The sequence below is a fragment of the Cajanus cajan genome, chromosome 2, assembly GCF_000230855.2.
Source record: "Cajanus cajan strain Asha chromosome 2, NIPB_CcT2T_4, whole genome shotgun sequence".
In the NCBI taxonomy this organism is placed as follows: Eukaryota; Viridiplantae; Streptophyta; class Magnoliopsida; order Fabales; family Fabaceae; genus Cajanus; species Cajanus cajan.
Genome location: NC_138518.1, coordinates 65,732,295 through 65,753,897, shown reverse-complemented (window position 1 = coordinate 65,753,897; position 21,603 = coordinate 65,732,295). Strand labels below are relative to the sequence as shown.

Genomic DNA, 21,603 nt, shown 5'->3' with positions numbered 1-21,603 from the left:
TAAATCTTTTTAAAATATAAAGATTATCCGACACATGATGAGGAATTGAATCCTAATAACATGTTTAAAAAAATCAGCTATCTATCATATGGGCTAAACCTTATTGGTAAGAAAATCAAGTTATTAAAGTTACAAAGTAAGTAGTTTCGGTAGCTGATGAAAAAATCAACCGATAATATTTTAATATATCTGTAATTTATTTTGCATGTATATGTAATATTGAGTATTGATTTTATCATCTAAAATTGATATTACTTTCTTTATATTCACTCCGCAGATTCATTAAAGCTAATAAATAAGCAATGACTTTAACAAAGACAACTGTTTTTAACATCCCTAATTCATAGCACCATAAGTGATCTTCCGGGGAACCTACTTAATTATTAGCTCAAATCATCTAATTGCCAGCTTATTTCCTTCTATTGCTTTCATCAGTGCATGAAAACGTGTTAGTGCACCAAAAGATCATCATGGTCTCTCTCACTTATATAAACTCCATATAGAGAAACTATCTTCTCACACTTCAAACCAGAAGAAATTAAAGCAAATATGGCAAAATATGAAACTTATCTTAGAGTTTTGTTAGCCTCACTCTTGATGTGTCTCTTAGGAGTCATTGCTGAGGGTGATTTCTATAAGGATATTGACATCACTTGGGGTGAACATAATGTAAAGATAATAGGAAGCAACTTTCTAGTGCTTTCTCTTGATCAGTCATCTGGCTCTGGCTTTAGATCCAAGGCAGAATATCTACATGGAAGAATAGACATGCAGCTTAAGCTTGTCTCTGGTAACTCAGCTGGCACAGTCACTGCGTATTATGTGAGAAATCATCTGATTCTGGCCTCGTACTAAACATGATTGTTTCTATATTTGATGCTGTTCATACATATATCATATGAAAAATTCTTGTGTGCACTAAACCAACCAAGATTAAATAATTAGAAAAATCTTGCGCCACAACATTCTTTGTATTTTAAGAAGTGATAGTGCATCAACTGTTGATTGGCTTAGGCAGATGAGTTTATGATACTGTATAACTTTTATGGTGCTTTTTGAATGAGCTTATATATGGTGGTGCAGTTATCTTCTGAAGGTCCTAATCATGATGAGATAGATTTTGAGTTCCTGGGAAACATCAGTGGAGAGCCCTACATAGTCCACACCAATATCTACACCCAAGGCGTAGGGAATAGAGAACAACAATTCTATCTTTGGTTTGACCCCACAAAAAATTTCCACACCTATACTATTGTGTGGAACCCTCATCGCATCATGTAAGAAACATAGAGCTTTCATTGTCCACTAACCTATATTTCCATTTCTCTCAAATTTAACTACGGACACCGTTTTTCTTTATGAAATATGTTTAGTAAAAGATAAATTTCATAGAAGAGTAAAATATGTTTTTAATCTCTCCAAATGTCTCAAAATTCAGTTTTAATTCCTATAAAGTTTTTAACCCTATATTTACCAAAAGTAAGTAGTTTTAATTTTTGAAGAGTCTAACACGTGTATCTATTAAAATGTAGAAACTAAAAATATGTTAAATTTTTTAGGGACTAAAGTCAAAGAACTATCTATGTTTCACATGTAATGAGTTTTTTTTATCCTTGAGGAACTATTTATATTCTATATGTAATGAATTTGTTTAAATATAAGTAAGAAGTACTTTTAAGAATTTCTCTATTGAAAAAAATTCCTTATTTTCTATAGAGAATCTTTTAACTTGTATTCAAACAAACTCAATATATAACTAGTCCATTGATCCTCCATGTTTCTACATTTTGGCTAGTTTCTTGGTAGATAACATCCCTATTAGAGTCTTCAACAACTATGAAGCCAGGGGAATTCCATTTGCTAGCAGCCAACCAATGAGGCTATACTCCAGTCTATGGTGTGCAGACCAATGGGCAACAAGAGGAGGGCTAGTGAAAACCAATTGGTCTTTCGCTCCTTTCAAAGCTTACTACAGGAACTTTGATGCCAAAGCTTGTGTGTGGTCCAAAGGATCATCCTCTTGTGCTACAAACTCAACTGCTATGGCTCATAATGCTTGGAAAACTCAAGAATTGGATGCTCATGACAGAAGAAATCTGAGATGGGTGCAAAAGTATTTCATGATTTATAACTATTGCAAAGATTACAAGCGATTTCCTCAAGGCCGGCCTCGTGAATGCAGGCTTTCTAGTTTCTCTTGAGTGCGGATTAAGTAAATTTAAAATTGATTTGATTTTTTTAATGTTTGTATTTAAAGATTCCACTCAAATACGGTTGAGTTTGAGTTCAATTTAATGTTACATTTGTTTGCTTGAATTGATAATTCTCTTTGTTTATTTTACCTATTCTGAACAACGTAAAATTATTAAAACGAAGTGCACTTTTCATTTTAAAGGTGTTCCAAACATACAATTCGATTTGCAAAACAGTTCAGTCCTACCTTTACAACAAGTCTCAAACATGATAATTAATTTTACATAAAACCAAATCCATTCCATTCCATACAAAATATTTTTATTTAGTGAAAATGTTTAGTAATTTAATGGACAACTTATATAACACCGCAAAGCTCAAACTCTCCATAGATATCCCATAGAAACAACCAAAAAGATGTGAAAATAAATCCTGTTTATAGTGGAACGCCTAAACCACAGTTTTGCAATTTCAATCCTTCACCTATTTCTGCATTTTCGAATAGAAAGAGTGATAATAATTTCTGCTTGCAAGAGGTTTAAAGAAGTAGAAACCACATTCTGATCATAATATAGGCCATGTGAGGCACAATGACCAGTTTAACATATAGCTGCAAGGATGGCACAAAATTAATTAGATGGGGGATTAGGTGCTTCTATTTAGCAAACCTACCACAGCATGTAAATTAGGAAAGTTCAAGCAGTCACTATATATAGCAAATTGATGTACAACAAATGATTGATCCAGACTACATCAAATAATGTACAAAAAATTCAATAATATATATTACATATAAATTGAACTACTAGGACCAATGGCTTCATTCCCTATTCCAAACTTAAGGTATAACTCCAATACCTTCAAGCGACAAAAAATCTTTCATGTGTTACGCTAGAGGATCGACTCCTTGTGCCAGGCACCACAAAGTTCCCCAAACCTAAAATTCATTAGTAATTGGACAAATTTTTAGAGATGAAACAAAATAACGAGCACATCAAAACAGTAATGTAAGGGAAAAGTAAATCAAGGCCACATTGGCTACAACTTTTTTTTTATATATAAAATAAAATTAATATAAAGAAGAAAGAAAAAAGGAAAATGCAGAAAAAAAATAGATAAGAAACCATCAAAAGCAAGAGAACAAAGCACATCAGGAGGAAAACACAACAAGAAGTGTAATAAAATACATCAGAACTGCCCAACGTCAACATATGTACCCTAAAAATACATATGATATTGTTATATAAACTAAAGAATATTTGAGTATGATTAACAAAAAATGCTAATATATATTAAATCTTTTATGTTAATAATTAAATAGACTAAAGAATCAATTGTAAGTACAACAGCAAATGTGAAATAACTTGTATTGTTTTTTAGCACATAATATAATTGAGCTTAATTTAACTTTTTTCAGATTGAATTTATTTGTTATTTCCTCCAATAAATTTTAAAAGCATGTAACCAGCTATGTACAGAACTGCTTCCTTATTTTCACATATTAAAACTGTTATTCATTTTCCTTAGAATAAAATTTAGTAACATTTTTATCAACATCCAATAATTATTTTGGTACAAGTGTAGGCACCAAGAGTCCACGGCTAAGGAAATCTAGAAAAGAAAACTTCAACGGGTAAATTATGCAAAGGCAAGAGAAAACCTCTAAGAAAAAACATTTCAAACCCAAACATCCTCCAAAAATCTGAAGTTAGGATCACCCAACAACAACAATAGTAGCCTTATCCTTAGGGATATTATTCAAGTGAGAAACACCAACATGTAGAAAATTACTGCTCTACATTTGATAGATAAAAAAAGTTGTTTATGTTTATGGCATATTCAAAGCAAGTAATTTCTACTTTTGAATGTACCATACATGTGACCATTCTTTGCTGCATTCCACCTAAGACTTCAAATATCCAATACTTTAGGCGTAAAATGCATATATACACATATTGACCAAAACATATAATAAATGCTTCGGGGAGGAAGGTGGAGTACAGTTATCGATAGCAACCACAGACCCAAAAATTGTCGTAGCCAGGGAAGGGGCACACACCAAAGCAGAGCTCTCCTCCCAGAACAGTCTACTTAAGGTTTTCAATCCTATTTCACATGACCCATCCTCCATTTTCACATTATCCAATTTGGTTCACACTCGCACAGGGTTTTGTGTTCAATTATACGTGTATTACCAGTTTGTAATGTTTTCATATTGTATCCTCTAATTTTGGTGCATGTTAGCTACAATCAGAAACCATTCAACCATGCAAGACGTCATGCTGCTCTTTGCATTATTTCCATTTTCCAAATAACTCCCAACCAAAAAGGACCAGGAAAAAAACAATTTATTGTTAATGAATACTAATTTTCATTTTTTCCCTAAAAAATGTTTTCTTGTACCACTTTGATACATTGATAGTTTATTGACCTTCCATCTCCTAGTGCGCTAGATAGACTGATCCCCAGTTAACTCTAGACATGATCTGTCTAACACACATTTTTAAATAGTATTATTGACATAATGAGCAAGATTTGGTGTATATGAAACTATGCAAGTATTTCAACTTTTGACCAACTGAATGTATTAGCATAGATTCATGGGTAGAAATCAGCTTATGCTTGGTCATATTGTGTATTTACCATTAGACAACTGCCCCCAACAAGCTTGTTGTTTACAAGAGATAACAGCATCAGTACACATGGGTAAAATTCCAATCCCCCTACAAAACTTTCCCCAACTACCCATATTCACATATATATTGAACTAAGCAGTATACAATTTACCAGTTAGAGAAAACGAATGGAAAAAATTTGGATTCATGAACAAAGAATTTGTTTTAGTAGGCTCTACAACTCCTTGCATCACCCATCCACCATGTATGCTTGCAATACAAAGTAGCATTTTTACCTCTGCTCCAATAAGCTATCTCATAGACAAATATCCCATCAATATCCACAAGCATATAAATTCTCACAAAGACAACATAAAGAAATAATCACTACCATATATTAACCAACAAGGGATGGATGCTGCACACACGACAAGCTTTATTAATCAAGCACAACATTATATAATCAAAATTTTCTTCACCACCTTCCATCCATTAAGTAGCAGAGGTAAATAATACTTATCGATCTTTTTTCTAACACATCCATACATGTATATCTCTTACATCACTTTACTAATCAAAGAAAGAGCCTAGGAATAAACTAGATCAAATCCCTGGACAAAAATCTGTATGCTCTAGCACCGAGAAAAACTACATAAAGATACCCCAGACGAGAACTACTAGCATATTGAAAATGGAACGGAAACCCACATCAAAAATGATGGTAATGAACCCAATGGGGCACACTGAAAGGAGATACTGCTTACTCAGGTACATGTCAAGTTCAGAACAAAAGAAGAGGCTTTATAGTTTATATCAAAACTAAAAGGAAAAAACACAACAAAAAAAAAAAAAGATAAGTATTTTAACCATCAAAACTAAAACCCTATGAGAGTAGAATATGAGAGAGAAGAAGGAGGAGAAAAAATGTACCTTTAGAACAGAAAGCATGAGTTGAGGAGGTGGGTATGGAAAATGCCATGGCAAGAGTGAGCATTGGGTGTAGAAAGCAGAGATAAGAGAATGAAGAAACTTGAGGGAGGCTTTATAATGGAGAGAGTGAGTGAGAGAGGTTCTTTCTTTTTCGTATTCCGAGGTAAGGTGTTCTGTTTGAAAATGAAAAGCCCCACCCTTCGTTGTATTGTGTTGTGTTGTGTGCTGTGCACCATTGTCTTTTTCTTGGGTGCTCAGGCTAAATGGTTTCAGGACAAATACAACTTTTTTAATTAAAAAAATTAAATTATACTTCTTTTCTTTTGTACTGTTTTTAAATGAATTTGTTTTTAATATTCGATTTAGCCTTTTATTCTTTAAAGTGTTTATTTTAGTTATTTATTTTCATCACTTATCTCATAAATTTGATTTGATTTGTTCCTTATGAAGCAATGCTTATTTGTATTGAGATATAATTTTGAATTATATTTTTTTAGTGATTCAAGACTTATAAATGATTATTATTTTGAAAATAATTAAATTAATTTAAATATAAAAGATAAATAATTAAAATAAACATTTTAACATATAAAAGATTAAAAAATATATTTTAACATAAAAAAGCTTAATATTAAAAAAAAAATGAATGACCAAAACAAATCTTAAAAAATAAGATAAAAAAAACCCTAAGCGTGTGGTTCAGCGGTAGGGGTTGATCCACGCTTAAGCAAGGTCAGGGGTTCGAATCATGCCTTGTGTATGCAGCCGCGTTAAATCTTGGGGCCAGCTATCACACCCTTTGAGGTGCCTCCAACGTAGCGAGGAGATTAGTCACTGCGGTGAATACTCCAGGGACGAACAAAAAAATAATAATAATAATAAGATAAAAAACTAAAAATTTAATTCACTTCTAACCCCCAACATCCAGTTGGTTCAAGTCTCTTGAGTAAGAAAGTTTTAAGTTTGAATTTTTGACAAAGTTAATCATCAAAAAAGTATCACTCACTGAATTTATGACTAATTTTTATTGGAAAATTTAGTTAATCATCTTAAATTGAATTTTTTTCTTCTCAACCTCTTTCTTTTTTCATCCATAATACTCGGACTTGAGATTTTAATTAAGAGATCTAAATTCAACTTCTCTTGAATCAATCAAAACAAATTTAAGAAAATGGAATTTTTTTTGTTTTAATTTTGAGATATATATACATATATGTGTGTATATATATATATATATATATATATATGTTTTTTTTTAAATGTTTATATACAAAATAAATATAAAATATAAATGATTATATATGAGAGTAAATGTGAGGGGAATGCATATCTAAAATGATTGTCTAAAAAATATATGATTCTTAAATTATTACTCTACTAGAAGAGGTGCATATGGTTTGATTGTGTCTCAAACATGAGTGTCACTTTTTTTTTTTTTTTTTTTTTTTTATAGAACACATGTATCTTTTGCTAGAATCAATCTCATTTGAGGTGGGTAAATGAGATGGGTAAGACATTATGGTTGGTAAAGTTCTCATTTCAAGTATTTAATGTACATACTCATGACTTGAACTCAAGATTATTAGTTAAGTTAAAACAATCATGTACTAGTTGATAAATGTGTTCATTGATAATCATTTATTTTAATTTTACATATTTATTATTTTGAACTAATAATTTTTTTTAGTGAAAGTAACATTATTTATAATATCACCACTTTCAATAGTTACATACAATTTTGTATAACATAGAAAATAGATAACTTGTAATGTGTACTTGTAGGATTAACCAAATACAATTTCACTTAATCTCTTTATTCTTAGACTCATTACAAACATGTTCTTATTGGCTTTCAATTAAAGTACATTAATTTGAACTAATTATAGCTTGTTTTTATTGGTTTTTATAATTACCTTAAAACTGAATTCAAAATTTTAAACAAAACAAATCTACATGTTTTTAAAAAATTTTGGAACTACAAGCTTGGCCTAAGTTTATTTTAACTTAATTAAATAATAAAGTCATTGGTATGTTGTTGCGGTTTAAGGGAAAATTTTGTCACTCGATCCTACTCAATTTGATGAAGATTGTGTCGAGTAGAAGATATATGTGGCTGGATCACAAGTTTTGTTGAGCGATTTGTCTTATTTCCGCTCCTACTTCCCATCCAGGTGTTACGGTGAGCAATCCTAACTTCAAAAAAAAAGGAGTAATAGATCAGGAAACAAATCCAAAATATGATTAATTTTTTTAATGATACCGTAATTGGATGCAAAATATTGTCTTAAAAGAAATTGAGTTATAGGACTCAAGAACCCAAATGAATTATAGCAAGTATTAGTAATAAGCACTGGAGCAACTTTACCCTCCTTAAATGAACCCATGCCAATCAACTCGATTTAGTCAAAATCCAATATAATCCCGGATACTGAGGGTTTAAGGAATAATCTGATGGAATACCCAATAAATAAATTATACACCTCTTTTTATATACCCTTTACGATTATTAAAACTCCAACATGACTTTTTCAAAAGAAAAAAAGAATAAATAAATAAATAAATAAAGCTTAGCAAAATTTTATTTTAATATGAAACAAACTAGTAATTAAGCATATTCGATACTAAAAGACCGAAAAAAAACCGCCATTAAAGTAAAGTGTACTCTATAACCAAGTATAAAACTTGCCATCATTCTGAAGAAAGAAAAAAAGAAAACTATCGAATAATTGAAGGGGCATAGGTGGCTTGACACTAGGATCAAAGGGTTCCCAAAAGAAGATGTTCTCACTTTTGGGTGATACATGGCCCAATCCATTATTCCTGTCTTGCGGATCACGATCCTCAGTTACTAGATAATCAGACATTTCTTTCCATTGGACCTAAAGGGTTTACCTTGGGATTGTACAAATTCGAATCTTATCATCCTTCATTCTTCCAATATGTACCACCACAAACATGAAATGATCATCAACAAAGACACATCTATTCCAATCAATCAATTACAATACAAAGACAAAAGTAAACCCGTGTCTGTGGCCGAAAAGTAAAAAAGAAAAAAGAAAAGTGAAAAAACTGTTTGCAAAGCTAGTGTCACCCTTGAGAGAGGATCTACCACATGTATATTACCCCACAGCTTGACACCTTTTTTTTTCTCTTCATTTTGAGGTAACACTTCCATCAATTCCACCATCCTCTCCACCCCTTTTGCTTATCCTCTTTGAACAATGCAGTGGAAAACCAAATAGCACAGGATGAGTAGAAACTAGTAAACTTCACCAGACAAATTGCTAGAGGGGATTCTTTGTCGTTTCTCCACATATGCAGAAGGAAACCATCCTGCTTTACCATTGCATTCTCCTTCTGACCATCCTGAGGGGCTCACCTGGGTAAGCATTTAGAACTTTGGTAAACATGGAGGCTCAACAAGATTGAGAGATTAAACCGAGTTAATCAAGCGAATTTCATGGTGACAATGATAGAAGCAACAATTGATGACTTGATACAAACCTTTCGGACAACAACAAAATCACCCTTTGAAAAGCTCAGTTCCTTTTCTGATTCAGCACCGAAGGGATGAATTGCCTGCAAGAGATGCACCAAGGATCAGTTGATGAAGAAATAATGATAATAGATAGTATCAGTAATCATAATCTTAGTAATCGAGAGAAAGATTAGGTTTAGGAATATCTAGCATACTTCAGCCAAGAAGTACATTGTTTTCTCCGAGCCATTCTCAGAAATAACTATTGGAGGGGCAGATTCTTTCTTCTGTCTATCTGAGACCATCTGAGAAGTTCCAATGAGAAGAAAAGTTATTCATATTAAGAAAATGAAGACAATTCAAAGAAACAAACACTAGAAGGAAAATTTTCAGGATGGTTGGTTTTCACCTCAGCTTCAATTTCACCAAGAATAGCTGCAACTCTTAAATGAAAAGTCTTTTCTCCTTCCACCTATAAAATTAGAAGCACAATTTTTAAAATAACATTATAAAACGATATCAAGTTTGGCATAAAGTCATATGATGACAATCACTGTGTTATAATACCATGGCAACAAGCCTTTGGAAAGTAAGTCTCTGCTGTTGTGCTTCAACAGCAGCCAATGCAGCTGCAGCTTCTTTACCTAGAACCACCATGTTTGCTTTCAGCTCCTGCATCTTTGCTTCTGCAGCGTGCAGTTTGGCAACATGTTCAGCAGTTGGAGATTCCCGTACCCGTATTTGTCTTCTAGAAATTTCCTCTCTCTGATTTAATTTTAAAACCAATTTGAGTTGTAATATTATGTAGAAATAAGAACACCAAACTCTGAAGCGAATGTTATAGATAAGAACCATCATTTATAAAGCACATAGTATTAGAATAGGTTAGGTAAGCCCAATGGGTTGGTTCCTGTTCTGTTCTGTCAGTTTAGGGAGTTAGAGTTAGTGACTGTTAGTTACCATGACAGAGATAGGGAGAGAAGACTCAGGTTATAGAACTTTAGTGATAGATCCTGGAGGACAAATCCAAGGCTCTTAAAATCCTGACTGGAACAGTTATAGTCATTCTTTCTCTTACTAAACAGGGTTCATCCCTGATCCCATCCTATTTTCTATATCATTTCTCTAATTTCTGAACCAGTACCTAACAGAATATCACGATAAGAACCTTGGGAGAACCCCAGAAAATCTAGCTATTGTAGTTGGAGAGCCCAAGGCCTTATAAATTCCACACTAAAATCCCATACTTCCAATGTGGGACTCAAGTTCCATACCTTGCAATGGGATCCTAACATATCATGATTCTTATTATTTTGGGAGTCTGATCAGGTTAGGAGTGTCACTGAACTCATACTAGTATATACAAGTACCTGACCCTAGAATATTAGTAAAACACTAAAACAGGGGGGTTAGATGTTTTTTTTACAGCATTGGAAAATATAAATAGGAGTATTAGGTTACGCTTGTGTATCTCACATCAACATATCTGGTTTAACTACATATATATGAAAATGGTAATCTTCCATTCATTGGAAAATATGACAGAGAAATGACAATCTGTGACATCATGGACTTGAAAGGAAAATGGAAAAGGCAAAGTAGAATATCTCTCAGCTCCCAAAGCTGTAAGCCCAAACCGATGACTGATAGATTCCCAAAATGCAGACTCCCCCTCTCCTCCTCAACAACCTCTCATAAAAACCATTTCTGACACCACTAACCTCCGCTCAATATAACAACCTCCTCTCATATTTGATTCCTAGGTGTCTTGTCTTTCCTTCTTGAATAAATTCTCTATATTTTTAGTCCATGGTTTAATTGATCCAGTCCAGAACCTGGCCTATATTTTCTTTGGGCTCACCTTCACAAGCTCTATCAAGTATCAACATCATTATCGCGTAATAACTATTTGGAGCCTTTCTTTAAATATAATTTCTACACATATTGTTTCTGTGTTTCTAGTTTATCATGCCTCAAACATACACAAATCCAAAACTTCACTGCCCATTCCATTTCATGTATGAAATACAGAGTTATAATCACGATTAAATTACAAATTTTTCCAAGAGCAGAGATTGCTAATCCATTCAAAATTTTGACTTACCTGTGCCTCTGCTTCTTGTCTCATTCGACTATAACGTTGAGCAAGATGACGAGCATCCTCCAAAGGCGCACCATTGATCATTTGTCTCAAAGGATCCAATACCTGGAAAATGAAACCATTCTATTGACGTTTCTCCCCTATATATTTAAAGATAAAGTGAATAATAAATTACATTGACCTTAAGGATTCCAAATGTCACATACATCCCTATGTAGTATCAAAACATAAATAAATGTTCCTTATATTGGATTTTCACCTGTTCTGAAGAATGTCAAGAGTGGCATGTTTGATAAAAATTAAAAATAGGGGGCTATGTGTGTTTTGAAAGTAGGAGGTCAATGAAATATTCATAACCTTAAGAAATATGAATACAATTTACTCTAAGATAAAATCTTTCTGTATAAGCAAATTGGCAATTCTATCTCCCAAACTAGCTCCTAGCATGATCAATTTGATACTCAGATAAACTGAAAAGAAAGCTAAAATAGCAATATGGAAATTTCAAACTCCTCTGTAGCTTATTGAAAAGATTCTATTGCTGATTCATGTTTTAAACAACTATTTAGGAAGCTAACCATTTACTTGACAATCAGCAAACAAAATTTGGTCATTTTGGGACTTCATCTTGCTTTTTTCCAGTAGAAACTTCAATATGATTACTGTACTTTGAAAAACAGTATGACAGTGATTGCCTATGAAAACTACCCTATAATTTGTAGTATAGTACAGGAAATATCAACTGAGAATATTTAAATAAATCATTCTATATCTGGAAAATAGAGTTTTTTGAAATTACAATTTCAACTTTTCAAGACTGGAGTAAAAAACTGACTAGCATTAAAATGTGTAACACCCACAGCAAGGAATACTCTTATAAATTAAGATGTGGCTAGGAGATAAAACTAATAGATTCTCATTTTGAACTTGCATTAAAACTTATACACCTGAACAACATATGAAAAGTCAACCTGGAAAGATAAAAGCTGATTTAATTCTTCATGCTCCTTTTCTACATGCTTGCGGGCATCACCATATACTGAAGCAGCCTTAGCCAATATGTTGTCACTGTTGTTCTCTGCTCCATATTTACAGCAATCCTCAGAAAGTTTTGTTCCTGTCTACCATGGGTATTGCTTATGAGGATCTAATCAAACCATAAGTCGATAAACAAAACTTCCAGGTGCTTCTAATTTCAGAACAAGTGCTATTATGACTTGCTACATTTGCAGGAAAAAAAAAACAAAAACTAATTTTCACCTGTTTCAATATGCTTATAACCTATAGCTGTAAATGTTTCTGCTGCTTTGACAATTTCTTTCTGGAAGTCCTGGATCAGAAGATAGTCTTATGCACATCAATAAACAGAACCAACACAAAAATACTAGTAGTTGAAGATAAAAAAAAAATTGCCCACAACTACTACAATTGTGGTTCAAAAAGGCTGCACAGTCATGTTTAACCCCAGCTCCAGGTTAATCTACATGTTCCCTTCATCTCACTACCTCACTCAATGTAAAGCAGGTTAATAGACTTCCCATAGCTAACATGTATTCCAAGAGATACAAGATCAGGTGTAGGATATCAATGTTTGGGGGTAATGAGAACAGCAACAAGAAAATCATTCTGGACCCTTCCCCCCAGTTTCCAAAACCCCTTTACAGACTGCCAGATTCAAGCTTGAAACAAAATAGATTTAGACATTGTTACAAAACAAAAATAGTAAAAACATGTGCAAGTCGATTAATCTGACAATCACAATAATGTTACTCACCATGCATTAATATCGAATAGACTTCCCTAATATGCATATAACATACTATTTTGAGTTAATTAAGTAGAAAACTAGGAAATTTTTTTGCTGCTCAAACATAGCAAAGCTAGATTAAGAGAAAATGCACACCTTCCCTGCACGTGTGGCCCTGTACAGCTTTTCCAGCTGTTGATGTCTCTGCATTTCGACCTCATCAATGACCACAACATCTGAACTCTCATAACCACTACTACTGAACTGCTTTATTACAGCCTGACAAACGAGTACACTGACATAGATCACAAACTGGAACATAGTATTACCCTTGTGTAACAGTAAAAAAGTGAATCAAAACTAGTAAAACAATATAGTTGGTTGATCCAAGAGAATGTGCCAAACAAAACCAGAAAAATAATAATTCAAAACCTTAATTAAGAAAATGAGCATCTAGCTGAACCTAAACTTTACTCAGAAAGGCATTAGTCAAACTCAAACAACCTCATTTTCAATTGCATTTCAGAACAACGAAAGACGAACTAAAACGTCAAAACTGATTGCGAAATTCTGAAAATTCGGGCTACCCAGATGCGAATTTTAGGAGAATATTAAGGCAGTTGGAGTGACAAGGGAGAAAAAGAGGAACTTGAAGGGAAGCGAAACGAAACCTGTTGTTGTTTGGCAACTTGCTCTCTGAACTTGGTAGCTTGTTTCCTCAAAGCGTCCATGAATTCTGAACTCTCAAATACAATAAAATCAAACAAACAAAATAAGAAATGAGATCCAACGTTATCTGAGAAATACAGCTAAAAGTTGTCAACTTGAATCATGTCACTCTTTTCTTTCTCCCCTTTCGTTTTTTTTTTTAAGCACGTTACGTACAAAAATGCTCCACACAACCATATGTATAAGTTTTATTATTTTTATTATTAAAGTAAAAGTTTTCTTTTTTTATTATTATTGTCAATTTTGATAAGTTTCTTTATAGATAAAATAGTGTTTTTTCGTAATTATGATGATTTTTATGACCACTAAAATTAAGAAATAAAAATAAATAAATTGAATCTTAAAAAGATAAAATATTAAATTAAAATACTAAAAGACCAAACTATTACTTTGTTTAAAAACTAAAAATAATAAAAATTACTAGACTACGGTATTAATTTAGCTTTTCTTCTATTATTAGTGGAGTTATTAAAGAGTATTAAAGCTTTTTTTTTAAATTAATGTATCTCTAACTTGAAAGTTAAGGATTAATTTTTTGAGATAATTAGATTTATTATTTTGTTAAACATTTTGTTTTTTTTTGTAATTTAGGTGTTTTTATTTTTACTATTATATAATATTTTTTAATTTTAAATTATAAATGTTTTTTATTTTAAAATTTTCTTTTACACTAATATTTTATATTTTTTCTTCAACTTCAGCTTCGATTATATTTATATTTAGACTTTAAAAGTTAAAAAAAAAAAAAAAAAAAAAAAAAAAAAAAAAAAACTTCAATTATTTTACATTTTTTAATTAAAATATTTTTTCTTATATTTCATTATCTATACTCTCTAATACCAAAAAAAAAACTAATAATCAAAATATAAAGATTTTAAATTGTAGTGTTTTAGAAAATAAAAAGGAAATTATTACAAAACAAACTTAATGTCACAGCATACAAACTATTAAGGTTAACATAATGGTAAGAAACTGAGTAATATGTAAAAATTATATGTTCAATTTTTATTTACATCCTCGTGATCTAATAAAAAAAATGTCAAAGTATAATTCTTAATATATATATATATATATATATATATATATATATATATAAAAGTTAACAAAGTAAGAGCATTATTATTTAAAACGCGTATAATTGTAAAAATAACAATTGTTGACTATTTAAGAATTATTATATTACATGAAAACTTGTAGTATGATATTTATTTTCTTAAATCAATTTAAAGTAATTAAAAGTAATTTCATTTTGTAATGATAGAGAAATAAGGATTTTTTTTTTCTCTTTTTCTCTATGTATATAAGATTTGTTACCATACATACACTTAACTTTAACTAAAATATATCAATGTTATAATTAAGAATTATCTTAAATTTCAAACAATGCAACTTGCTAACATGTAGTAACTAAAATTCATGTGAATGCATATGCTTGTAATGGTTGATGATGTATACCTACTTCTTTTAATACTTGAAATATGTTAACAAGTCATATGTAAGATTTTTTAAATACTTCATTTGATGGAATTTGTTAACTAAAAAAAGTGCGATTGTATGTTAGGGAATATATATAGAGAGAGAGTGAGGGAATGAGGTTAAATATATTTTTAATTTTATTTTTAGTTTTTAAATAAAAGGTTGACTCATCTGAGTCTCTATTTTTTTTAAACAAATTTTATCTTTGTTGTCGACTATATGTTAAATAATGTTGTCATGATCATTTTGACAATATCATGTGATAAGTTTATAATTTATTAATATAAAATAGATATTTTGTGTCTTTGTGTTAAAAAAAATGATAAATTATAAAAATAGACAAAGTTAAATATATTTGAGTGATTAAAAATTAAATGTGTTAGTAGTTTTGAATTATTATTCAGAGGGTGTGAGAAGTTGAAAAATAAATTGACTAAAAGGTAAAAATAAAAAATAAATCTTAAATAAAAAAAATATATGAATGAGAAAAAGTGTTTTGAAAGTCAATAGGTAAAAAAGACTATATATAATGCATGTACCAAAAAAAAGTATCATCTTTATAAATAGTATAAATATTTTTAATGCTCATTTTTTTTTATAAAATTATTTTTAAGTCCTCAACAATTTTTTTTCTAATTATAGTCACTCTTTTTTTTATTTTTTTTATAAAATTCACTTTTAATTACTCAATACTTTATTGATTGACTTTAATTATTCAACATTATTTATAGTCTTCATTGTAAAATATATTTTATTGATTGATTTTAATTATTTAACATTATTTATAGTCTTCATTGTAAAATATATTGTTAAGTGAGGATGTGATAATCATATTAATAATTACGTAACTTATATTGTTAAGTGAGGATCTGACAATTATATTAATAATTACGTAACTTATCATATGAATCATTAGTTTGATATAACAAAATCATACTAAATACATGGCTGGTTTTAAATATTTTTTAATAGACTTAAATATATTTTTAGTCTTTTATAATAAATAAGTTTTGATTTTGTTTTTTATAAATTTTTCTTTGTTTTATATCACATAAAGAATTATAACTATTCTTTATATTTTCTATTATTATATAATTATTTTAACTACTTATTAATCTATTAAAGACTTAAGTGATCATCTTAAGTATTATTCATAATTGTTAATGATATTATGTTAGTATGTGACACTTCTAAATATTTTTATAAATTTTTAAATAAATATCATTTATCTACCTTAAAATTATTATTAGGAACTCAAAGTAGTGATTTTATATTTTAAAGATAAAAATCAAAGGAAAATTAGTTTACAAGACTAAAATCAAAATTTATTCACTTTGTAAAGACCAAAAATTATGTACAATAATAAAAAATAATATTTACAATTTTTAAAACAATAATGTTAAATTTACAAAAAAAAAATCAAAACTAAATTATCTTATAAAGACTAAAAATATATTTAAATTTAAAGTTCTATCAAATTATTTTTGACATTGTCCAACTGTAAAAAAATGAGTTTGAAATTTTGAAGGAAAATAAGATAGAGTGAGGAAAATCAACAATCCATGATAAACAAAATAGGCAAGAATAAAAAAAATTTACAAACCATTGAACCCATGAATTAAAACTCCAAGCCCTAAAATAAGAGAGCCTCTAATCTTTAAATTCTTCCATACTCCAATTCCTAATCTCACTTTTCAAATAAACTTTGCAATCTTATATCTTTGTTATATATACACCTATCATACATTAACAATAAATATTTCATACATTCATACGCATTCTAATATTTAACTATAACATGTATAATATAATAAATAATAAAATAAAAAATACCTGAATGAGTTAAAGACATTCGATCCATTTTGTTCTTATGATGAATGAAAGAAAATAAAAAAGAGAAATTATTTATATTCTATTGTGTATTTTTTTTACTTTGTAATGTTTCAATAGTGTAATCACACTACAAAGTTTAGAAATATATAGGAGTCACTCTCTTAAATTAATGAGTTTACTTACCTATTATAAAAAATTCACAAACAATTCATACCACATCAACATATTATTAACATTACTATGTAATAATAATATTAATTATTATCATTATTTTGTAGTAGTAATAATAATAATAATAACCCTAATAAATTTAATATAAAGGTTACAAAATTGGAAATTATAATAATAAATATAGTATAGAACTAAAATTGGAGATGAAATGATATCTCCTGAAAAAAGACCGAATAAACTTTACAATTTTTTTTAAAAGTCAGGTCAAAGTTTAAAAGTAAACATGATACATTCGTGTCTTTTTATTTTATATATATGATGCTTTTAAATTTTAAACACTATACAATATAAAAAAAAAGTAACTAATTTAATTAATATTATATTTGTTAAGAGTATTTTTTTTATATATTTTTTTTCTTTTTTGTCTTATTCAACTTACTTTCAAATATATTGAGACCTCATTTTTAATTAATTAATTAATGTATATCTTGACTTTTTTTTTTGTATTATATAGAAAGAGATATGTGATTAAGAGATAGTAGTATTAATTTTGTGCAGTGATCTTATCCTATATAATTGCATTTATTGTTTATTTTATTGACCAAATGAAGGGTTGATTAATTAATTTTTTTTAAAGAAAAGTTTTACGAAAAAATCAGGGTAAACCTTCCGAAATTTCTTATAAAAATTTATCAAATGGAATGATTAATAACGGTAGAACCGCAGAATATACATTTTACAAATTCAATATTTACTTTTTGTTATATTTATTTTTTGGTTTGAGATCACATATATTTTATTCGGAACTTGTAACACCCTGAATTTTCTTGTTGATTATTATTTATTAATTAAAGGGGTTTTATAGAGGTTTGTATTAATTTAAAATTATTTATAAAATTTTTTATAAATCATATTTTTTAGGTTGGAACGGGCTGTTCCAAAAGTTGAACGGACTGTTCCAGATAATGAAAATAAGTTATTTTTGAGGAACCAGAACGGGCCGTTCCAAAAGTGGAACGGGCCGTTTCAAAGAAAAAAATTACTCATTTTTGTATTTCCAGAACGGGCCGTTCCCAAAGGGAAACGGACTGTTCCCAAAGGGAAACGGGCCGTTCCAAGGTTATGAAATTGCTTAAAGACCTTAGTTGGAAACGGGTCGTTCCAACTATGGTCAATCAGTGTTAGCGTGAACTTCAGAACGGGCCGTTCTGCTTTTTGGGAACGGGTCGTTCCGATTTTGGAACGAGCCATTCCAGTTGCTAAATTTGCTTATGTTCGAAGGATCCGGAACGGGCCGTTCCGAATCCAATACGGGCCGTTCCGGGGACCCCAAGATGCCTATAAATAGGGGCAAGGGGGGTGAAAATTATAACTGAGTGAAAAGTTAAAATTCTAGAGAGAGAGAGAGAGAGAAAGAGAGAGAAAGAGAGGGAAAGAAGGAGAGAATCCAGAGGAGGAGACTCTGCCCAAGTGTCAACTCCGCTTATCCAGGTAAGGGGGGAGTGAGAAACCTCGCTCGGGGTGTGGGGATAATTGTTGGATAGTTTGTTTGTCGGATTGGCCCTCAATCCCTTGCCGTTGTTCTGTTTGATTTTCTATTTACTCTACTTTGTTCTTTGTTGAAAGTAATAAATGAATATGAAATTAATGTTAATAATAAATGAGTTTTAATATGAACAAGAATGCTCTCTGGACTTTTGTGAATTCCTGTGCGGACCTTATGAGGAGTATTTATGACATGATCATGTGAAATATGGACAAATGACATGAGACCTAAGAATGGATTATTGAGACAAACTATGATTATGAGACTATGACAAATAATGACATGATGTACTAAATGAAATTATGTAATAAGTTAAATGTTGAGTCAATGAAATAATGAATGTATGACATGCATCATATGCATATATTACTCCAGGTGTGCTGCTAAGGCCGCATACCAACGATGCTAACAAGGTGTACCTTAGGGTCACCGACAGTTGATGCTAACCAAGTGTACCTTATGGTCACTCACGATGTAACATGCTAATAAGGTGTACCTTATGGTCACCCACGACTAACAAGGTGTACCTTAGGGTCACCCACGATGTAACATGCTAACAAGGTGTACCTTAGGGTCACCAACGATGAATTGTGAATCTTCCGTATGGCGCCACATGCATACATTTATGAGTCGAGTCCATGACATCATAAGCATGATAAATGAGTATATATGTGATATTGACTATTTATGTGTATTGTTTACATGTGACTTATATATGTTGTGTGTGTGTTATCTAGCAATTATTTCTGCATCTGAAACTGAGTCAGATGTTTCTGACTCCCTTGTTGTTTTTGTATATGTTTAAATTATGTTGCAGGTGAACAACATCATGAAGATGTTGGTGATGAGGCTTAAGGCTTCAGTTGGGCATGCTCTGATAGGATGTGACATTGGGCATAGCTAGGCTTATTTTAGATGCTATTGTTTTAAAAAGCTGTAATCTTCTCTTCTTTTGTAATTTTAAACGTTCTTGAGAAAAGACCAAAATGTACATCTTTGTCATATTTCTTTTATTACATGATTTGAAAATTATAAATTAGTTCCTAACTAGGAGGCACTGCCACCTTTGCTGGAATTAATCTATAGGCTAAAAACCTATTTTGGTCCCTTATAATCTTTTTTTGTTTCAATGTAGTCCAACTTTTATTTTAGGTCTCAATTTGGTCCCAAACTAATTAATGTGTTTCAATTTAGTCCCAAATTAATTAATTGGTTTCAATGTGGGACTTCCGTCCAAATTGCTTTAACGGTGTTAACTTTTAGCCACGTGGACGCCACGTAGATGCATACGTGGATGCCACGTAGATGCATACGTGGATGAGAATTTTTTTGAAAACACCTGGACCCAGAACGGCCCGTTCTGAAACCGGAACGGGCCGTTCTGGGTGCACTTTTGGTGTGTTAACTTTGCATCCGGAACGGCCCGTTCCAGGTGCAAAATTAACACACCGAAAATGCAACCAGAACGGCCCGTTTCGGTTTCAGAACGGGCCGTTCCGGTTTTATTTTATATTTTTATATAAAAAATATTAATAATTTTATAAAATATATATTATTAATTATATTATTAATTGTATTATTATATCTAATAAAATAAATATATTAATATTTTTTAATATTTTATTTTATTATGTTTATCTTATTAATTTTTATCATTTTATTCTTTTAATCTTAAATAAGTTGCAAAAAATTATAAAGTGATATTTAAATATTTCTTCAAACAGAAAGAGAAAAAGAAAAAATTATTATATCAATAATATTATTAATATATTTATAGATCAACTAATAATTTGATAAATATAACTTGTTATATATTAATATACTTTTACAAAAATATAAGTATATTAATTAGAAATATATATCTGATCTTATATATTTATATTTTTATAAAAATATATTAATATATATTAAGTTATATTTATCAAATTATTAGTTTATTTATAAATATAGTAAAAATATTATTGATATTAATTTATCAGTAATATTAAAATACTAATAATATATAAATTTTATTTATTTATTAATAATATATATATATATATATTAAAATTTTAAAATTATTAAATTTTTAATGAGAAAGACTAAAATTGTACAATAATGATATTTGAGAGATTAAAATTGTTCAATTAAAAATTGTGAGATTAAAATTACACAACTATAATCTTTTAAGGACTGAAATTACTCAATTAAAACTTTAGAGATCAAAATTGCATAATTATAATATCAAAAACACAATTAAGTAAAGAATATTTTATTCACAGTTTTGGAACGGGCCGTTCTGAATGCAGAACGGGCCGTTCTGGTTGTCAGAACGGCCCGTTCTGCTTCACTGATGGTGTTTTAATTTTGCAACCAGAACGTCCCGTTCCGGTTTCAGAACGGCCAGTACCGGTTTCAGAACGGGCCGTTCCGGTCCAGGTGTTTTCAAGAAAAATTCTCATCCACGTGGATGCCACGTATGCATCTACGTGGCATCCACGTGACTAAAAGTTAACTCCGTTTAAATAATTTAGACGGAAGTCCCACATTGAAACCAATTAATTAATTTGGGACTAAATTGATACCAATTAATTAGTTTGAGACCAAATTGAGACCTAAAATAAAAGTTGAACTATATTGAAACAAAAAAAGATTATAAGGGACCAAAATAGGTTTTTAACCTAATCTTTATTATTCTTTATATGATTTTCTTGAATTTTTATACTTACAAGACGACTTTCTATGATTTATGAATTACGAATGTGAATCTTCTACCTTATGAGATTTGAAACAATTGTTTTA

The 21,603-nt window shown here is 30.3% G+C and overlaps 2 protein-coding genes and 1 long non-coding RNA gene across 3 annotated transcripts; 1 reads left to right on the top strand and 2 right to left on the bottom strand.

Moving 5' to 3' along the window:
- The first annotated feature begins 328 nt into the window (after positions 1-328).
- On the top strand, positions 329-2,316 carry LOC109789658 (xyloglucan endotransglucosylase protein 1). Its single transcript, XM_020348675.3, has 3 exons — positions 329-822; positions 1,084-1,277; positions 1,796-2,316. The coding sequence occupies exons 1-3, from the start codon at positions 550-552 to the stop codon at positions 2,199-2,201; spliced, it is 873 nt and encodes a 290-aa protein (XP_020204264.3). The 5' UTR covers positions 329-549; the 3' UTR covers positions 2,202-2,316.
- Positions 2,317-2,878: 562 nt separating this feature from the next.
- On the bottom strand, positions 2,879-5,981 carry LOC145954471 (uncharacterized). The gene is made up of 2 exons (XR_014431665.1): positions 5,739-5,981; positions 2,879-3,130 (listed from the first exon to the last, which is right to left on the bottom strand). It is a non-coding gene; the product is annotated as an uncharacterized LOC145954471 (long non-coding RNA).
- Positions 5,982-8,437: 2,456 nt separating this feature from the next.
- On the bottom strand, positions 8,438-13,951 carry LOC109789661 (SH3 domain-containing protein). Its single transcript, XM_020348678.3, has 10 exons — positions 13,739-13,951; positions 13,224-13,346; positions 12,581-12,650; positions 12,292-12,437; positions 11,324-11,425; positions 9,787-9,984; positions 9,629-9,691; positions 9,435-9,524; positions 9,246-9,320; positions 8,438-9,120 (listed from the first exon to the last, which is right to left on the bottom strand). The coding sequence occupies exons 1-10, from the start codon at positions 13,796-13,798 to the stop codon at positions 9,001-9,003; spliced, it is 1,047 nt and encodes a 348-aa protein (XP_020204267.1). The 5' UTR covers positions 13,799-13,951; the 3' UTR covers positions 8,438-9,000.
- Between the last annotated feature and the right edge of the window lie 7,652 nt (positions 13,952-21,603).

Coding starts and splice junctions, on each gene's coding strand:
- LOC109789661 (XM_020348678.3), bottom strand. CDS start 13,798: ATGGACGCTTTGAGGAAACAAGCTACCAAGTTCAGAGAGCAAGTTGCC. Junction 13,347..13,738: donor AAGTTGCCAAACAACAACAG/GTTTCGTTTCGC, acceptor CTCGTTTGTCAG/GCTGTAATAAAGCAGTTCAG. Junction 11,426..12,291: donor ATCAGCTTTTATCTTTCCAG/GTTGACTTTTCA, acceptor TTCATTTTCCAG/GTATTGGATCCTTTGAGACA.
- LOC109789658 (XM_020348675.3), top strand. CDS start 550: ATGGCAAAATATGAAACTTATCTTAGAGTTTTGTTAGCCTCACTCTTG. Junction 823..1,083: donor GCACAGTCACTGCGTATTAT/GTGAGAAATCAT, acceptor ATGGTGGTGCAG/TTATCTTCTGAAGGTCCTAA. Junction 1,278..1,795: donor TGGAACCCTCATCGCATCAT/GTAAGAAACATA, acceptor CATTTTGGCTAG/TTTCTTGGTAGATAACATCC.